At 40.3% G+C, this 18965-nt stretch overlaps 1 protein-coding gene across 1 annotated transcript in view; it reads left to right on the forward strand.

Annotated features, from left to right (window-relative positions):
• Nucleotides 1–1641: 1641 nt before the first annotated feature.
• RPAP3 (RNA polymerase II associated protein 3) overlaps nucleotides 1642–18965 on the forward strand; it is a 40586-nt gene continuing 23262 nt past the window's right edge. Inside the window, exons 1-5 of the mRNA XM_077870328.1 lie at nucleotides 1642–1751; nucleotides 4785–4964; nucleotides 5730–5870; nucleotides 9350–9472; nucleotides 10282–10409. Coding sequence (XP_077726454.1) covers nucleotides 4812–4964; nucleotides 5730–5870; nucleotides 9350–9472; nucleotides 10282–10409 — 545 coding nt within the window. The 5' untranslated portion in view covers nucleotides 1642–1751; nucleotides 4785–4811. The remainder of the gene's footprint in view (nucleotides 1752–4784; nucleotides 4965–5729; nucleotides 5871–9349; nucleotides 9473–10281; nucleotides 10410–18965) is intronic.

The following is an 18965-nucleotide window of genomic DNA, read 5'->3' on the forward strand; positions in this document are numbered from 1 at the left end:
TATTCATGAGAGACAGAGAGAGAGAGGCAGAGACACACAGGCAGAGGGAGAAGCAGGCTCCATGCCGGGAGCCCCATGTGGGACTCAATCCCAAGACTCCAGGATCAGGCCCTGTGCCGAAGGCAGGCGCCAAACCGCTGAACCACCCAGGGATCCCTCCTATTTTTGTTTTTAATGCTCCGTAGATGATTCCAAAGTTCAGCCAAGGCTGAGACCCACTAAATTGGATTCGGGGGCTTAATGTTTGACATCACCTTCCACCTGACAGGTTTGTCTGCTTCTGTTTGTTTTCGTGGACTGCTGACATTATTTTAGTTTTACAGTCTTAAGAGTTGTCATGAAAATGAAGGAAAACTCACAGGATTCGCAGAAGCAAGAGGTGTTAAAAGCTTCACATTCTTCCTTCTTTGTAAGCCAGGGCATATCTGAAAGACAGACCTTAATGCTGACACACGTCCTGGAAAGACTCAGAGGTAGATACTCAGAAAAGGAGAGGTTACTTGCAAAGGGGAAAAGAGTCAGACTCGAGAACTGGTTTGCCAAAATACCAGTACTTAAAGGGGGAGAAAAAAACAAAATAAAACAAACAAACAAAAAACCCAACAACCCCACAGGACCCTGCACAGTTGGGTCCCCCGGGGTGGCTCAGCGGTTGAGCCTCTGCCTGCAGCCCAGGGCGTGACCCCAGGGTCCTGGGATCGAGTCCCGCCGCCTGCTTCTCCCTCTGCCTGTGTCTCTGCCTGTCTCCCTGCGTCTCTCATGAATAAATAAATAAATTAAAAAAAATAAAAAAAGGCCCTGCACAATTGTCAGAGTTCCAGGATAACACCGTCTGTTCACGGTAGCCAATCAGTGACTTTCTCGGATGCTTATCATGCTTACAAAAGTCGTGACCCCCTAGACACCCGCAAGGCAGGATTCGGGCTAAAATCCGTTTCCAGGGGATCCCGAGTTGATACTCAAGGCGCCACTATTCTGGGAATCAGAACGAGTCACGAGGAGGGCTCTGCAGGGTTGGGCTTGTCACAGCGGAAGCAGTGGAGGCGGAGGATTCGGCGTTAAAACACCTGTCGGGGGATCCCTGGGTGGCGCAGCGGTTTGGCGCCTGCCTTTGGCCCAGGGCGCGGTCCTGGAGACCCGGGATCGAATCCCTCGTCGGGCTCCCGGTGCATGGAGCCTGCTTCTCCCTCTGCCTGTGTCTCTGCCTCTCTCTCTCTCTCTGTGACTATCATAAATAAATAAAAATTGAAAAAGAAAAAAAAAGAAAATACCACAGTAAGGGGTTCATTTAGTTCAAAAAAAAAAAAAAAACAAAAAAAAAACACCTGTCGGGGGCGGCCCGGGGCGGGGCCCAGCGGTTGAGCCTCTGCCCGCAGCCCAGGGCGTGACCCTGGAGACCCGGGATCGAGTCCCGCGTCGGGCTCCCTGCATGCAGCCTGTTTCTCCCTCTGCCTGTGTCTCTGCCTCTCTCTGTGTGTCTCTCATGAATACATAAATAAAATCTTAAAAAAAACAAAACAACAAAACAACACCACCTGCCGGGGCTCCTAATTCCACCCGCGAGGCGAGGCGCACCAAGCCTGACCTTCTGCGCATGCTCCGCCCGGACGCCGGGGGGGCGGGGCGGGGGCGGGACGCAGGGGGCGGGGCGACGGCCCGCGGGGGCTTGTGGGAAAGCCGGGAAGGCGGGGCCGGCGAGCGTGGCTGAGGGCCCGGGGCACCGGCCCTGGGGGCGCTAACGGCCGAGTCAGGTGAGCCGGCGTTGCCGTTATCGCTGGCTGCGGTGGGCGGCGAGGCTTGGGGGCGGCCTGGCGCGGCCGTGGGCCCCCGGGGGAGGCGGGGGGCGAGGGCGCGGCGGCGTCCCGGGGAGCGTCCCGGAAGGGGCTCGGCCGGCGCGCCCGGGGTGGGCGCTCTGGTCTACCGGCCGCCCCTCCCCTCGGGCCCGCGCGCGGCGCTGCGGTCGCGGACCCTCCCTCCGTGGGGGAGCGCGGGGGGCGGGGGGCGGGGGGCCGGGCCCGCCTCCGCTCGGCGTGGGTGTGCCCTGGAGGCTTCTGGTTCGCTGCGCCCCACTCCGGCTCCGCGTTGTTGTTGTTGTTATTTTATTTTATTTTATTTTAATTAATTAATTAATTAATTAATTAATTTATTTTAAAGACTTTATTTATTTATTCATGAGACACGCACACACAGAGGCAGAGACACGGGCGGAGGGAGAAGCAGGCTCCATGCAGGGAGCCCGACGCGGGACTCGATCCAGGGTCTCCAGGGTCACGCCCTGGGCCGAAGGCGGCGCCAAACCGCCCTGTTTTGTTGTAGTGACGGACCTATGTGCTCAGACTTGGGCACTGCTTGAAAAGAGGCCCAGATTTAGTGTAGGTTCTAAGGCCAGACAAGGGGTCGGAAGACCTGTCTGCATTTACAGCCATTAGAAAAGTGATTTTTCTTTCTTTTTTCTTTTCTTTTTTTTTTTTTTTTAAATATTTTATTTATTCATGAGAAACACAGAGAGGGGAGAGAGGCAGAGACGCAGGCAGAGGGAGAAGCAGGCCCCACGCAGGGAGCCCGACGTGGGACTCGATCCCGGGGCTCCCTGGGCCAAAGGCAGCGCCCGAACCGCTGAGCCACCCGGGCTGCCCCAAAAGTGATTTTTCTAATCTCGGTTCCCGCATTCCCCTTAAGCGTTGACTCCCCGCTCCCACCTTTTTGGAGGCTTTGCCCCATCCTTCATCCTTTCTCCTCTATCTCCTTCACCTTGATTCTCTTGGCCCTCCCTCCTCCACCGGACTACAGTCAGGAGCAATCTCAGATTGTTAAAGACAGAATTACGCTGATCCCCATATAATCTCATTCACTCAGCAGCTCATTTTATATTTCCATTTGTTTCTTTACATCTCATTAAAATTCTCAATAAATCTTTATATGACTAAATGCAATGCACCCTTATGCCACCTTCGTGTCCATAGGCACTGCTAGCCTCTCTCACCTCGAAGGCTTTCTTGAAAGTTCTCTCCCGGGACCGTACTCTCCCAAGTTTTCCTCCCAGCTCTCTAGATGTTGCTGCCCAGTTTTTCCTGTATTGGCATCTTCTCCCCCGCTGGTTCCTTAAATGGTAGTGTTTTGCAGGCTCCTCTTCCCCGCCGCCCACCCCAACCCAACCCAGGAGTCACAGTGATTAAGCAGGTCCAAATCCATGATTGTAACTTCCACCTTTATGCTACTGACACCTAAATTTATATCTCTACCTTGTGTAACTATCTACCGGATAGGTCATCCTGATGTCCCATAAGGACTCAATTCAACAGATCTCAAACCGAAATATTGTCTGTCTTCGTGTTCTCCAACCCTGAAACCTCTTTTCCTTTCCTTTTTTTTTTATTTTAAAGATTTTTAAAATCTTTTTTTCAGTAAACCACACCCAGCGTGGGGCTCAAACTCTATAACCCCAAGATCAAGAGTGTCGTGTTCCACCAACTGAGCCAGCCAGGCACCCCTCCTCTTTTCCTTTTTTAAGATTTTACTTATTTATTCATGAGGGACACACACAGAGAGAGAGGCAGAGACACAGGCAGAGGGAGAAGCAGGCTCCATGCAGGGAACCTGACGTGGGACTCCGTCCCAGGTCTCCAGGATCAGGCCCTGGGCTGAAGGCGGTGCTAAACTGCTGGGCCATTGGGGCTACCCCCCTCTTTTTCCTTTTAAAATTGTGATTCTGACTCAAATGACACTGCTGATTTCAACAGGCTCTGAACCTGAAGTCTAGGACACTGGTTAAATACTCTGCTCTCTAGCTGCTCAGTTGAATCAGTAATCAGGTACCTTTTATTTTACCTCTGTGATACTTTTTCATAGCTTTTAGACCCTGGGTCAAACCTGATGGCTTGGCATTTTGAGATCTGTCCCATAGCCACCTCAGCCTTCTCTTCCATTCTCTTTCTTAGTCCTTCAGTCTGCCTGCCCGCCTCTCCATAGTTAATCACTTGGCTGGCTTTTTTGAAACTTAGCTGGTTATAGCACCTCTGGGGACTCTTTTCTTGAACCCACCACCCTATCCACCATCTGCTTTATTCCAGTCCTCTGTGTTCAGTCCCACAGCATGTGTATGTGTCTCCAGCACAGTTGTTTTTAACCAGGAGTTGTTATGCTTCCCAGGTGACATTTGACAATGTCTGGAGACATTTTTGATTGTCACGGTCTTGGGGGGAGAAGGAATATCGCTACTTAGTTGGAAGAGGTCAGGGATGTTGCCAACCATCTTACAATGCATAAGACACATCCTCTACCACAAGGAATTATCTGGCCCCAAGTGTCAATAGCCCCAAGGTTGAGAAACCCTGCCTACCATGATATTTTGTGGCTCAGTACTTCATTATTTTGTTTCCTTCTCCACTAGACTTGGGACCTTGTCTTACTTGTTTTTACAGGGCCTGCCGCTCAGCAGAAGTGCAATAAATTTTGAAAAGGAATAGAGGAGATAATTAAGATTAATTTATAAACTAGAGATGAGCAGAGAGTCTGCTACCATGGGCTACTTGCTAATTTTAGTGATTTCTCTCTCATTGCCTTCCATTCATATTGCATTGCAGTGATGCCCAGACAGGACTGTTTTTCATTTGTTCATTAAGCAAACATTGATTCATTTAAAAAATAATATATTGATGTTTTCTTTCTTCAGCATCACTTTAGGCTCTCCTCTATGCATGTATTGTTGCCATTTATGAAGTGGTAAAAAAAAGTCATTAGTTAAGCTTCAAAAACAAAACATAATTCTGTTTAATTCTTCTTAGAGATTGGTCAGAACTCTGCAGGCCATAATGACTTCGACAAATAAAGCAATTGAATTACAACTACAGGTGAAACAAAATGCAGAAGAATTACAGGACTTTATGAGGGATTTAGAAAACTGGGAAAAAGATATTAAACAGAAGGATATGGAACTAAGAAGACAGAATGGTGTTCCTGAAGAGGTAAATTTCTTAATTAAATCCTACTGTAGCGTCCTGCAAAACTATTTAAAATAAAGAACAGCGTTTTAAAATGTTTTGTGAAAAAACGGAAATTGAAGTGATTGGCTGCCTGTCAACATTTGGAAAAATTCTGCTTTTTAAAGTCTTTGTAAGAACTCTGTTAACTCTATTAAGACATTTTAAGGCGTAGCCAGTACTTATGGAAAGGAAGACCATGTGATAATTCTTAAGGTAAATAAATAGCATCATACAATGTTTAGGGGTGTATATATGTAATACAGATCGTGTATAATTATATATTTAATGATACATTAACATCTAGTATTGGCATAAAATGTAGATTACTTATGTAGGTTCAACCAAATGTTGCCCTAAGACTGCATTTAAAGACGGTAACTTTTTCCTATTGGTGAAGTGGAGGCAGTTCAATTTGCTATGATACTACTGCTTATTGACTGTAGTAATGCTGAAGAGCAGGCAGTTTTGGAAGTTTGAATTTAGGACTGCAAATTAAATGTATAATTAAAATATCTAGCTAATACTTTCCTTGTGACTATATCATATTCAACATTTGTCAAAGAATGAATTAAACTTTTCAAGCATGAATTGTTGTAAGTGAAGATGGTAAATTGGTATTTTTAAGCACTTAAAAAATAAAAAGAACTTTCCTGAAAATGTAATTTAGTGAGAATCTTAAATATTGCTAGTTATAAAAAGTGGTAACAGAGCAGTGCTCAAACATTGTTTATTTTTTCCCATCCCTAGAATTTACCTCCTATCCGAAATGGGAATTTTAGGAAAAAGAAAAAAGGTAAACCTAAAGAGTCTTCTAAAAAAACCAAAGATGAAAACACAAAAAACAGGATAAAATCTTATGATTATGAGGCATGGGCAAAACTTGATGTGGTAAGTTAATCTACTTATGTAGTATTTGAATAAAATTGTCTTGGAGTTAGCTAAGAGTCATGGGTTAAATGAAAAATAATGTAAAGTTCTTACCCTTCTATCTTTCTCTTCTAGATTATTTTACATAAATCCAAATTTAATTATAATGCTTTTCAGTTAATTAGATTATTTTTTCTCCCGTAGCCCCTTTTCAGTGAGTAGTAGCTAAAACAGCCAGGATTCTTTTCTTTTCTTCTGTTTTTTCTTTTTTCTTTTTTTCTCCTTTTTGCAAAAATAGTACATAGAGGTCCAGCGTACTCTTCAGTCAGTTTACCCCTGTGGTTCTGTCTTCCTTAATTATAGTACAGTATCAAAACCAGGACATTGATATGGCACAATTTATGTATAGTTCTCTGCCATTTTATCACATGTAGATTTGAGTAACCACCATTGCATTTAGAATACAAAAATACTGCATCACCACAGAGCTCTCATGTGCTACCCATTTATACTTGCACCTACATCTCTCCTCCTCACCGTCTCTAACCCCTAAGTAGCCAGAATTCGAAGATTGTAAGAACTCCCAGAAAGGAATGACTCTGCCAATATCTTTTTTATAGGCTGAAGAATTTGTTGGATACTGGCTGAAAGGGAATGCCTTTGTGTCTAGTCTTGGGCTGTGGCTGTGGGACAATAAAAGTGGGCCCATCTTGATCCTAAGAAGGTGGGCCTCACCCTTCTAAACCAGGGATAGCCAACGTGTAGAGTGTGCTTCCTATATCCCACACATACACACGGTGTAACTGAAGAATTACCACCAGTACTCTGCCTCATAACCCTCTACATAGTGCTTCCAGCGGCCGTTGTAGCCAGCCTGCAAAAGGGGGTCTGTTGGCCAGCTTCAGTCTAGACTCTGACCCACCTTAAGGGTTGATTTGGACTATATATTCCTGTTTAGTCTTTCTAAAAGTGTTTATTATGCATCGATTCATACAAAAAAGTAAGTGAAGATACATATTCTAAAGCACAACAAGAAAATGAGTATGTGAGCCCACCATCTAACTTAAAGAAAAATTTTCAATTCTGTTGAAGCTACCAGTGTGCTCCTTCCCCATCCCATCTTCTTTCCTTCCCTGTACCCCCAGAGATAACCACTCTTCTGATTTTTATGTTTATTATTTTATTTGCACTTTTATATCTGACATTTTTATTATTTATTTTTTTAAGATTTTATTTATTCAGGACAGATAGGCAGAGACATAGACAGAGGGAGAAAGCAGACTTCCTGCAAAGAGCCCCATGTGAGGCTTGATCGTGGACCTTGGGATCACACCCTGATCTGAAGGCAGACACTCAACTGCTGAGCCACCCAGGCATCCCTATGTTTAACATTTTTATTTGAGGTTGTAATGTATATACAGTACAGTGCTAAAATCTTAAGTGTACAGTTTCTTAAATTTTTGCTCTTGTATATACCTGAGAAACCACCAACCACATCAAGATGTAAGACATTTCTAGCATCCCAGAAGCCTTGCTTCTCAGTTGGTTACCTCCCAAAGGTAGCCACTATGGTGATCTCTAATATTATAGATCAGTTTTGCCAGTTTGGGAATTTTATTTAAATGTATCATACAGTATGCACTCTTTTGTGTTTGGCTTATTTGGGTAATTTTGTCTGAGATTGATCCATATTATCAGTAGCGGTAATTTGTTCTTCTTCATTGCTGATCAGAATTCCATTGTGTGAGTATATCACAATTTGTGTATCCATTTTCCTATTTACATATATTTGGGTTTCCCGTTTGGGGCTATTATGAATAAACCTGCTATGTACATTCTTGTATGTGTCTTTTGATGCATAGAAGTACCTGGGAGGGAATTTGCCAGGTCACTTTATATATACGTTTAGTTTTAGAAGATACTGCTCAATAGTTTTCCAAATTAATTGCATTTTTCTTAATGAAACCGAGGCTAACTGACTCAAGATAGAGGTGGCACTACTAATTAAATAATTTGCCATCTGCTTCAGTATTGTCCTAATGTAAGAGAGATATGATTTTAGGTCTTGGATTTATTGCTGTGGGAAATGATACTTTCTGAACATAATTTTTTTCTCTGCTGAGTATTATATAGTCTACTTTCACTTTTTTGTGACTTATCCCTCATTATATAGCTTTTCCTTTTCATAAGGTGGTATCTTCTTATAATGCTTTTTCCTGAAAGGAATCATCCTCAGATCATTTCTTAGAGAGGTTCTTCCTACACAGTCATTTACTCATTCAGCAGATACTAATTGAACTCCTGCTTTTGTAACAAATGCCATCATGACCTATTACATTACTTGATGTCATTTTAGTGTATCTATACGAGATGTAGGTGTTTACTTACCATTCCACTCTAGTTCAGATCTGAGCAGCTGCTTTAGTGTTCTGCCGCTGGCAGTGGTCTACACATGCAAGCATAGCAGTATTGGATAATTTTGGCTAGTGGTATTTGAAGAATCTTCATGCCAAAACACATAGCTGAGTTTCACTCTTTCAATGTTCATTCAGTGAAACTGAGCATAGGTTTTATTTTTTAAGTTGTCAATAATTAGTGACAACTAACTGACAAAATAGTATGGTATTTATTAAATGCAAAAAAGATCTTGTTTATATAATTAAAATTTTTGTTTTTAATGAGCTTTAAGGAACTCTTTAATACTTACTGGTTTAAAGTCTTTTACTAAAAACCATTATTTTATCCTATATGAAGAATATGATTAAAAGAATCCTGATGAGGTTTATGAGATGACTTACCATGAAAGGAGTATGTGATCCAAAGGAGATTGAAACTTGTTGGACTAGCATATTATGTATTTTCTTTGGTAGAGTTGGCTGTATTTTGGGAATTCACTGAGAGACAGTATAACATGGTCATTGAGCTCTTCAGAGGAGGCAGATTTGCCTCAGTTCAAATCCGTGACCTTGAGTTAACAAACCTCTGTGTCTTGGTTACTTCCAGTAAAAAACATGGGGAATTACACTTACCTCATAGGCTTTTGTGAGGATTAGGAGTTACTGGGCTTTATAAGCAGTTTTTGATGTTTTAAGAATAAGGAAGAAAAAGGTTTTTATAGAAACCCTTTTTTGTCTATTGGTTGTTTATTACATTAGTTTGGGGTTATTTCCAAACTTCGCTTATGTTCAGCCATAAATACCTTGTTACTAATAGTTTGTGATTTAGGGGTGATTTGTTAACTCTATTGACTTAGCTTACTTCATGAGTCCACAGCTAGATTTTTTAAGTGGTTTGGATCTTGGTTTTCTAAACAAGGGTACATTTTTCTTTCGATATAATCCTAACAATGAGAGGTTATTTGGATTGAAAGCAACCTTAGGCCTTTATGTCCTTAGATCATAACAACCTAAGTTCTATTGAATGTACTTTTTAAAAAATGTTTTCTTTTTTATTTTAATGGTCATGTAATTATGAGCACTGTTCTCCTACTTAAATTTCAGGACAGTATCCTTGATGAGCTTGATAAAGAAGAGAGTACCCATGATTCTGTGTCTCAAGAATCAGAGTCAGAAGAAGATGGGATTCATGTAGATTCACAAAAGGCTCTGGCTCTTAAAGAAAAGGTATTCTTTAGGTTAGCATTAGTTTCCTTCATGTAAGCAGGATATGTAGAAAATCACGTGGATCCAATATTTCTTCAGTGTAGTTTGAGAGGTGTTCATACTTTGAGTTATTAGCTGTGTATCTGTATCTAGAAGCAGTAAAGCTTGTTGATTAGGAATATTTGCTCTGAAACCGGGTTGTAGGGGTTCAGATCCTGTGACAAGTTCTTTTTTTTTTTTTTTCTGACAAGTTCTTTAATTATTTGTTTTTCAGTTTTCTTAACTGTAAAAATAAGATTAGTATTATTACTAAACCTCAATGATGTAAAATGTGTGGACTGTACAGAGTTCTTTTAGGATTTTTTGTAGTCGACTAACTTAAAATCAGTTTGAACCTTGACATGAATATTAAATTCCACTCCTCCATATCACTGGCCATATTTGATTACTTTTTGGAATGTTACTAAACATCCCTCTTCAGAAAGCCTCATTATAAAATTAAATATATTGCTTTACAAAAAGGTGGAACTCTTTTCAGATTAAGCTTCATCTTGATGCCTCTCTTTTGTTACCTTTCTGTGGGTTATTGTTAGTCAGAAGTACATAATGCTAGGTATGTTACTCATTTTCCTACCAGGGCTTTTGGATTGTGCTCATACAATGACTACTGAATTTCAGCATTTGTTGAAAGACCATTTTGCTTAATTCTCTCTTCTTTCCTGTTAACCTTGAACACTTGAGCTAACGAGTTAGAAAGAGATGCATAATATTGAAAGAAAATGGCTCTGCAGTTCTCTGTCATTATATATCTGACTCATATGTTTTTTCAGGGCAATAAATACTTCAAACAAGGAAAATACGATGAAGCAATCGAATGCTATACCAAAGGCATGGATGCTGATCCCTATAATCCTGTGTTGCCAACAAACAGAGCATCAGCATACTTTAGACTGAAAAAGTAAGGGATTCCCATAACGTATGTGACTATTTTATATGTATATGGAGACTGATTTAAAAAAAAAAATCTCGTATGTCCACACAATGACAGAATATTCAGTGATCAAAAGGCATGAGTTATTAAGCCATGAAAAGTCATGGAGGAACCTTCAGGTGCATATTTCTTTTTTCTCTCTTTGCCTTTTCTTTCTTTCTTCCTTTCCTTTTCCTTTTCCTTTTCCTTTTCCTTTTCCTTTTCCTTTTCCTTTTCCTTTTCCTTTTCCTTTTTCTTTCTTTCTTTCTTTCTTTCTTTCTTTCTTTCTTTCTTTCTTTCTTTCTTTCTTCCTTTCTTTCTTTCTTTCTTTTTTATTTTCGTAACTAAGCATAGTAAAACATAGAGCCATTGGCTGTCATTAATTTCTTGAACAAAAGGCTATTTGGAAGTATTTTTTATTTTTTTTAAAGATTTTATTTATTCATTCATGAGAGACAGAGAGAGAGAGGCAGAGACACAGGCAGAGGGAGAAGCAGGCTCCATGCAGGGAGCCCGATGTGGGACTTGATCCTTGGGACTCAGGCAGGGGCTCAACGGCTGAGCCACCCAGGCATCCCCTATTTGGAAGTATTAAGGACATAATCTTTGAACAGTCTTTTAAGTGAAATCAGTTTGGCTTTATAAGAATTTACTACATGGCCTGTCTTTTCCCAGTTTTTATCAGAAAGTGGTAAAAACTTGTCCCAGATTCCAGCACTTGCATACAGACTAGCATTTGGGAATCATACATCATAAAAAGATAACTTTCCTCTTTCCTTGAAAATGGGGACAGGATCTTCATATTTTTCCCTCCAAATTTTAATTTAAATTTCAGTTAACATACAGTGTAATATTAGTTTCAGGTGTCGAATTTAGTGATTCATTGCTTACATACAACATTCACTGTTCATCACAAGTGTCCTTAATACCCAACCTGCTTAACCTATCCCCCCACCTACTTCCCCTCCAGTACCCTCAGTTTGTGTCTATATTTAAGGTTCTGCTTCTTGGTTTGTCTCCCCTCCCCCCCGCCCCCCGCCGGCACCATGTTCATTTGTTTTGTTTCTTAAATTCTACATGTGAGTGAAGTCATACAGTATTTGTCCTTCTCTTTCTGATTTCATTTAGCATAATATACTCTAGCTCCACCCATATCGATGCAAATGGCAAGATTTCATTCTTTTTGGTGGCTGAGTAATACTCCATTGCATATATACCACATTTTCTTTATCCATTTATCAGTGGATGGGCATTTGGGCTCTTTCAATAATTTGGCTGTTGTGATAATGCTGCTGTACACATCGGGGTGCTTGTACCCCTTCAAATCAATATTTTTGTTTCTTTTAGGTAAATACCTAGTAGTGCAGTTGCTGGAATGTAGGGTAGTTCTATTTTTCACTTTCTGAGGAACCTCCATATTGTTTTCCAAGGGGGCTATACCAATTTGCATTCCCACAAACAGTGCAAGAGGGTTCTCTTTGCTGCACATTTTCAGCAACACCTGTTATTTCCTGTGTTGCTAATTTTAGCCATTCTGACTGGTGTAAGGTGGTGTCTCATTGCAGTTTTGATTTGTATTTCCCTGACGATGTGTGATGCTGAGCATTTTTTCATGTGTCTGTTGGCCATTTGTATGTTTTCTTTGGAGAAATGTCTTCTCATGTCTTCTGCCCATTTCTTAACTGGATTATTTGGTTTTGGGTGTGGAGTTTGAGAAGTTCTTTTTTTTTTTTTTTTTTAAGATTTTATTTACTTATTCATGAGAGACACATAGAGAGAGAGGCAGAGACATAGGCAGAGGGAGGAGCAGGCTCCATGCAGGGAGCCCCATGTGGGACTCGATCCCAGAACTCCAGGATCACGCCCTGGGCCAAAGGCAGATGCTCAACCGCTGAGCCACCCCGGTGTCCCGGAAGTTCTTAATATATTTTGGATACTAACCCTTAATAAGATATGTCATTTGCAAATATCTTCTTCCATTCTGTGGGTTGCCTTTTAGTTCTGTTGATTGTTTCCTTCGCTGTGCAGAAGCTTTTTATTTTATTTAGGTCTTTCATCCATTTTGATTTTATTTTTGTGTATGGTGTAAGAAAGTGATCCAATTTCATTTTTTTGCATGTTACTGTCCAGTCTTCCAACACCATTTGTTGAAAAGACTCTCTTTTTTTTACATTGGATATTCTTTCTCTCCTGCTTTATCGGTTTAATTGACCATATAGTTGTGGGTTCATTTCTGGGTTTTCTATTCTGTTCCATTGATTTATGTGTCTGTTTTTGTGCCAGTACTATACTGTCTTGATGACTACAACTTTGTAATATAGCTTGAAGTCTGGAATTGTGATGCTCCAGCTTTGCTTTTCTTTTTTCAAGATAGCTTTGGTTCTTCTGGGTCTTTTGTGGTTCCATACAGATTTTAGGATTGTAAGATCTGATGGTATTTTGATAGGGATGCATTAAATGTGTGGATTGCTTTGGGTAGTAGAGACATTTTAGCAATAGCTGTTTTTCAATCTACGAGCAGGAATGTTTTTCCATTTCTTTTGTCCTCTTCAGTTTCTTTCATGAGTGTTCTCTAGTTATCAGAGTACAGATCTTTCATTTCTTGTTTAGGTGTATTGCTGATATCTTATGGGTTTTGGTGCAATTGTAAATGTGGTTAATTCCTTGATTTCTCCTTCTGCTGCTTCATTATTGGTTTATAGAAATGCAGCAAGTTTCTGTACAGTGATTTTGTATCCTGTGGCTTCACTGAATTTGTGTGTCAATTCTAGCAACTTTTTGGTGGAGGCTTTTAGGTGTTCTGTGGAGAGTATCATGTCATCTGCAGGAGTGGCTGATTTGAATGCCTTTTATTTCTTTTTTGTTGTCGATTATTGAGGCTAGGACTTGTAGTACTATGTAAAGTGGTGAGAGTGGACATCGCTCAATTCTTCTTGACTGTAGGGGAAAATCTGTTTTTCCCCCTTGAGGATGATGTCAGCTGTGGGTTTTCATGTATGTCCTTTGTGATTTTGAGGTATGTTCCCTCTATTCCTATTTTATTGAGGATTTTTTTTATTGAGGATTTTTATCATGAATTGATTTTGTACTTTGTCAGATGTTTTTTTCTGCACCTATTGAGAGGATCTTATCCTTTTTTTTTTTATTAATGTGATGTATCACATTGATTGATTTGCATATATTGAATCACCCTTGCAGCCCAGGAATAATTCCCACGTTTTCATGGTGAATGATTCTTTTAATGTACTGTTGGATTCAATTTGGTAGTATTTTGTTGAGAATTTTTGCATCCATGTTCTTCGGGGTTATTGAGTTGTAGTGCTTTTTTTTTTTTTTTTTTAAAGATTTTATTCATTCATTCATGAGAGACACAGAGACAGAGAGAGGCACAGACACAGGCAGAGGGAGAAGCAGGTTTCATGCAGGGAGCCCGATGTGGGACTCGATCCTGGGACTCCAGGATCACGCCCTGGGCAGAAGGCAGGTGCTAAACTGCTGAGCCACCCAGGGATGTCTGTAGTGCTCTTTTCTAGTGGACTCTTTGGTTTTAGAATTAGGGTAATTCTGGCCTCAGAATAAGTTTGAAAGTTTTCCTTCCATTTCTGTTCTTTTGGAATAGTTTGAGAAGAACAGGTATTAACTTTTCTTTAAATGTTTGGTAGAATTCACCTGTGAAATGACCTGGCCCTTGATTTTTGTTTGTTGGGAGATTTTTGATTACTAGTTCAGTTTCTTTGTTGGCTATCAGTCTATTCAAGTTTTTTCTTTCTTCCTGTTTCAGTTTTATATTATCCATTCTTCCAGGTTGTCCAATTTGTTGGCATGTAATTTTTCATAACATTCTGTTATAATTGTTTGTATTTCTGTGGTCTTGGTTGTTATGTCTACTGTTTTGTTTATTCGGGTCCTTTCAAAACTTTTCTTTTTGATAAGTCTGGCTAGGAGTTTATCAATTTTATTAATTCTTTCAAAGAACTACTGGTTCATTGATCTACTGGTTTTTTTTTTTTTTGTTGTTGTTGTTGTTGTTGTTTGTTTCTATATCATTTATTCCTGCTCTAATCTTTATTATTTCCCTTCTTCTGCTGGCTTTAGGCTTCGTTTTTGTTTTTTTTTTTTTATTTTTTTGGTTTTATTTTATTTTTTTTTTCTTTTTCTAGCACCTTTCTAGGTGTAAAGTAAGGTTGTGTATTTGATATTTTTCTTGCTTTTTAAGGTAGGCCTATATTGCAGGACTGCTTTTTCTGTACCCCAAGGTTTTGGACTGTTATGTTCTCATTTTCATTTGTTTCCATGTATTCTTTTATTTCTTCTGTGATTTCCTGGTTGATCCATTCATACTTTAGTAGCATGGTGTTTAACCTCCATATATTTGTGTTCTTTCCAAATGTTTTCTTGTGGTTGACTTCAGGTTTCATAGTGTTGTGGTTGGAAAATATGTGTGGTATGACCTCAGTCTTTTTTTACTTGTTGAGGCCTGATTTGTGACCTAGTATGTGATCTGTTCCCTTGAAAAGAATGTGTATTCTACTGCCTTAGCATGGAATGTTTTACATATGTCTGTTAAGTCCACCTGGTCCACTGTGTCATTCAAAGCCTTTGTTTCCTTATTGATTATCTGCTTAGATGATCTGTCCATGGCTGTAAGTGGGGTGTTAAAGTCCCTTACCATTATTGTATTATTATCGAGTTCCTTTATATTATTAATTATCTTATATGTTTGGGCACTCCCATGTTGGGAGCATAAATATATTTTTAGTTGTTAGATCTTCTTGTTGAATAGTCTACTTTATTATGATATAGTGCCCTTCTTCATCTCTTGTTACAGTCTTTGATTTAAAATCTAGTTTGTCTGGTATAGGTATGGCTACTCCAGCTTTCTTTTGATTTCCATTTGCATGGTAAATGTTTCTCCATCCCCTCAACTTTCAATCTGCAGGTGTCTTTAAGTCTAAAATGAGTCTCTTGTAAGCAGCACATAGATGGGTATTGTTTTTTTTTATTCCATCCTGACACCCTTTGTCTTTTGATGGAGTATTTAGTTCATTTTACTTTCAGAGTAATTATTGATAGATAGGAATTTAGTGTCATTTTCTGTTGTGTTTCTGGAGATTTTCTCTGTTCCTTTCTAGTCTTTGTCAATTTTGGTCTTTCTTTCCCACTCAAAGAGTGGGATATTTTTTGCAGGGCTAGTTTAGTGGTCATGAACTCCTTCAGTTTTTATTTGTCTGGGAAATACTATTTCTCCTATTCTGAATGACAGCCTTGCTGAATAGAGTCTTTTTGACCACATATTCTTCCCATTCAGCACATTGAATGTATCATGCCACTCCCTTCTGTCTTGCCAGGTTTTTGTGGAGAGATCTGCAGCTAGCCTTATGGGTCTTCCTTTGGAGATTAGGGACCTTTATTTGTCTTGCTGCTTTTAGGCTTTTTCTTTCTCACTGTGTTTTGCAAATTTAACTACAGTATGTCTTGGCGTTGGCCTGTTTCTGTTGATTTTGCTGGGAGTCCTCTGTGCCTCCTGGATTCAGATGTCTGTTCCTTTCTCTGATTAGGGAAGTTTTCAGTGATTATTTACTAAAATAGTTTCTCTTTTCTCTCTTTTCTTCATCTGACACTCTTGTGATATGAATGTTATTATATTTGAAGGAGTCAGTGAGTTCCCTAAGCCTTTTCTTGTGATCCATAACTCTTCTTTCTCGCTTTTTTTCAGCTTCATTATTTTCCACTCTGTCTTCTGTATCACTTATTTGTTCCTCTGCTTCTTCCATCTTTGGGGTCATTATATCCAGTCTTTTTCAAATCTCAATTATTGCATTTTTCATTCTGATTGTTTTTTAACTCTTTTATCTCTGTGGTAGGGGTCTCCCTGATTTCTTCTATGCTTTTCTCAAGCCCGGCAAGTATCCTTGATTGTTGCTTTATATGCTTCGTCAGTCATATTACTTATGTCTGTTTCGATTAGATCTCTAGCCATAACCTGTTCTCATTCTCTTTTGGGATGTATTCCTCTGTGTTGGAATTTTGTCTAAGACTCTATCTTCTGTGTGTTAGAAAAGCCTGTTATGTGTTTTTGTTCCTGAGAGTAATGGCTTTATGGAGAAGAGGTCATATAGTGTCCAGGGTGTGGTGCTCAGGGAGTATCTCTGGTGTGTGATACGTGCACTCTGCTGCTGTGTTTGGGCTGCTCTATCCCTCAGGTTAGTCTCCTGCAGAGGTTCTCCTTGGTTGCTGTGGGCAGTGTTTGAACCTTGGCCAGAGAGAGGCAAGTTTTAACTTGGTGTGCTCTGGTCTGCTTGTTAAATGAGACCTGATGCTACTTCCACAAGAACTGAAGCCTATAATTGGTAGATGTGGTATGTATGGGGGTTTCTGCTGGTGTTCTGGGGAAGGAGCCTCCTGTGCTGGGACTTAGGCACACTTGCCTGAGAAAAGCAGTACCAGTGGAATGCAGGGGGGCGGGATTGGTTTAAGCAGGTTAGGCAGACAATATTGGTGCTGTGCTATTTACTGAAGTTGATTTATGCTAAAGATAGGGAGGGAAATGGCACCTTTGTCCCTGAGTGGGGTCTCTGTCCTTGTTACCCTCAGGGAATACTCCTAGAAGTGCAAACAGTTTCCCCTTGGATGTTTTCATGCTGTCTTGTCTCCCGGTTGCTTGACTGTCTAGAGCAGGGCAGTATACTTTATGTTCTGTCCCAGCCAAGCCTGCTGACTTTTATAACTCCAAACTTTAGAGACTGCAGTGGCAAGGGCCTGCGCTCATCTCCTGGGGATGGTCTTGCTGTGCTGGGACAAATGCAGATTTGACCAAGAAAGGTAGTCATGCCAGAGTGCAGGGACATGGGATTTGGAGCAAAGCAGGCTAAACAGTCAATGTCCAGGTTAGCAGCCCTCAGCTGGTATCTCTGCAACTATGCTAAGGGGCGGGGGGAGGGAAATGGTGCCTGCTGGTTCTTTTGTCCCTCGACAGGCATCTCTGCGAATGCCATCTCTCAAATGTGCTCCAAGAAGAGTGAACAGTCTCTCCCTATGTGCCTTAAGGGAACCACAGATGATGCTTTCTGTGGGGGGGTTGGGGGTGGTTGGTTTTCCTGCCTTCTTTCCAGGAGTAGGGCAGCACCCTCAGGGCTGTATCCCAGCCAAGCCTGACCTCTGAAACTCCAGGCTTTGAGCCCTGCTGGTTGCGAAAACATAAAAATCGGCTCCTCTCATTTTTAAAACCAATGGCTTTGGGGACCTGTTCTCTCTGTGCGTATCCCTGAGCACTCTCCTCTTTCTCTCTTTCTCTCCTCGCCACCCCAACCAGGGCTGTCTCCCCTCCACAGCACCCAAGATCATCCGTTTCTCTTCCAAACCACATCTCTGGACTTCTTACCTTCCTCGATGTAGCCTCTTCTGTCTGTCTAGTTGTCAGTCCTCAGGTTGATTTCGTGGGTATTCGGAATGATTTGATATTTATCTAGCTGAGTTGGAAGGATGAGGCAAGCCTACGCTGCCATCTTAGCTCCCCACTTAGATGCATATTTCTTTGTGAAAGAAGCTAATCTGAAAAGTCTATATACTGTATGATTTCATGATTTCAATTGTATGACATTCTGGAAGGGGCAAAGTAACGACAGTAAAAAGATGAGTGGTTGTCAAGGGTTAGGGGTGGTAGAGGAATGAATAGACAGCACAGAAGATTTTTAGGGCAATGAAAATACCCTGTGGTAATATAATGATAGATACATGCCCTTTTATACTCTTTCAAACCTATAGAATGTACAATATCAAGAATAAATTGTAATGTAAACTGTGGACTTGGGATAATAATGATACGCCAGCATGGGCTCATCACTTTTCCAAATGTACCACTCTGATGTGGGATATTGGTAACTATGATATGTGGAGGCAGAGAGTACAGATGAGAAATACCTGTACCTTACCCTCAGTACTGCTGTGACCCTAAAACTACTCTAGAAAATTTGTCTTAATAAAAAAAATTTGAATAAAAAATCTTTCATGATAAAGTATCTGTAAAAGATTAAACATATATTTCTTTTCAACTGTAAATTCTCACAGCTCACTTCTTTTTATTGAGTTATTTTGTTCAAACCATTTTAATGGTTCAAATGGTTTCAGAGGCTCAGACCATGCTTCTGTAGTTCATGTTACCAAGATGTTCCTCCAATAAAAATTTGAGTTATGCTATTCTTACCTAATTCACAAAAGAAAGGAAAGTTAGCTGGGTAAAAACTTTTAGGTATTAATTGCCTTATTTTGAAAAATCATTTATCCACTCTTTAACCTAGAGACTTTTCATTATAGTGAACTTAAAATATGTTTTAATTTTTATCCTTACATCATACTGACCCTTTAAATACTTTCTTAATGTTGAAGAACATGACTGAGTTATGGTCTTATGATAACCAGAGAACTGACTTATCATGAGAATTAAAAAAAAAAAATAAAAAAAAAGACAAATACCATCAAGATGTTTCTTGAATGTTAAAATTTTTATCTGTTATTATTTCAAAACACAAATTATATTGGTATCTG

The sequence above is a fragment of the Canis aureus genome, chromosome 25 (genome assembly GCF_053574225.1).
Source record: "Canis aureus isolate CA01 chromosome 25, VMU_Caureus_v.1.0, whole genome shotgun sequence".
Lineage (NCBI taxonomy): Eukaryota > Metazoa > Chordata > Mammalia > Carnivora > Canidae > Canis > Canis aureus.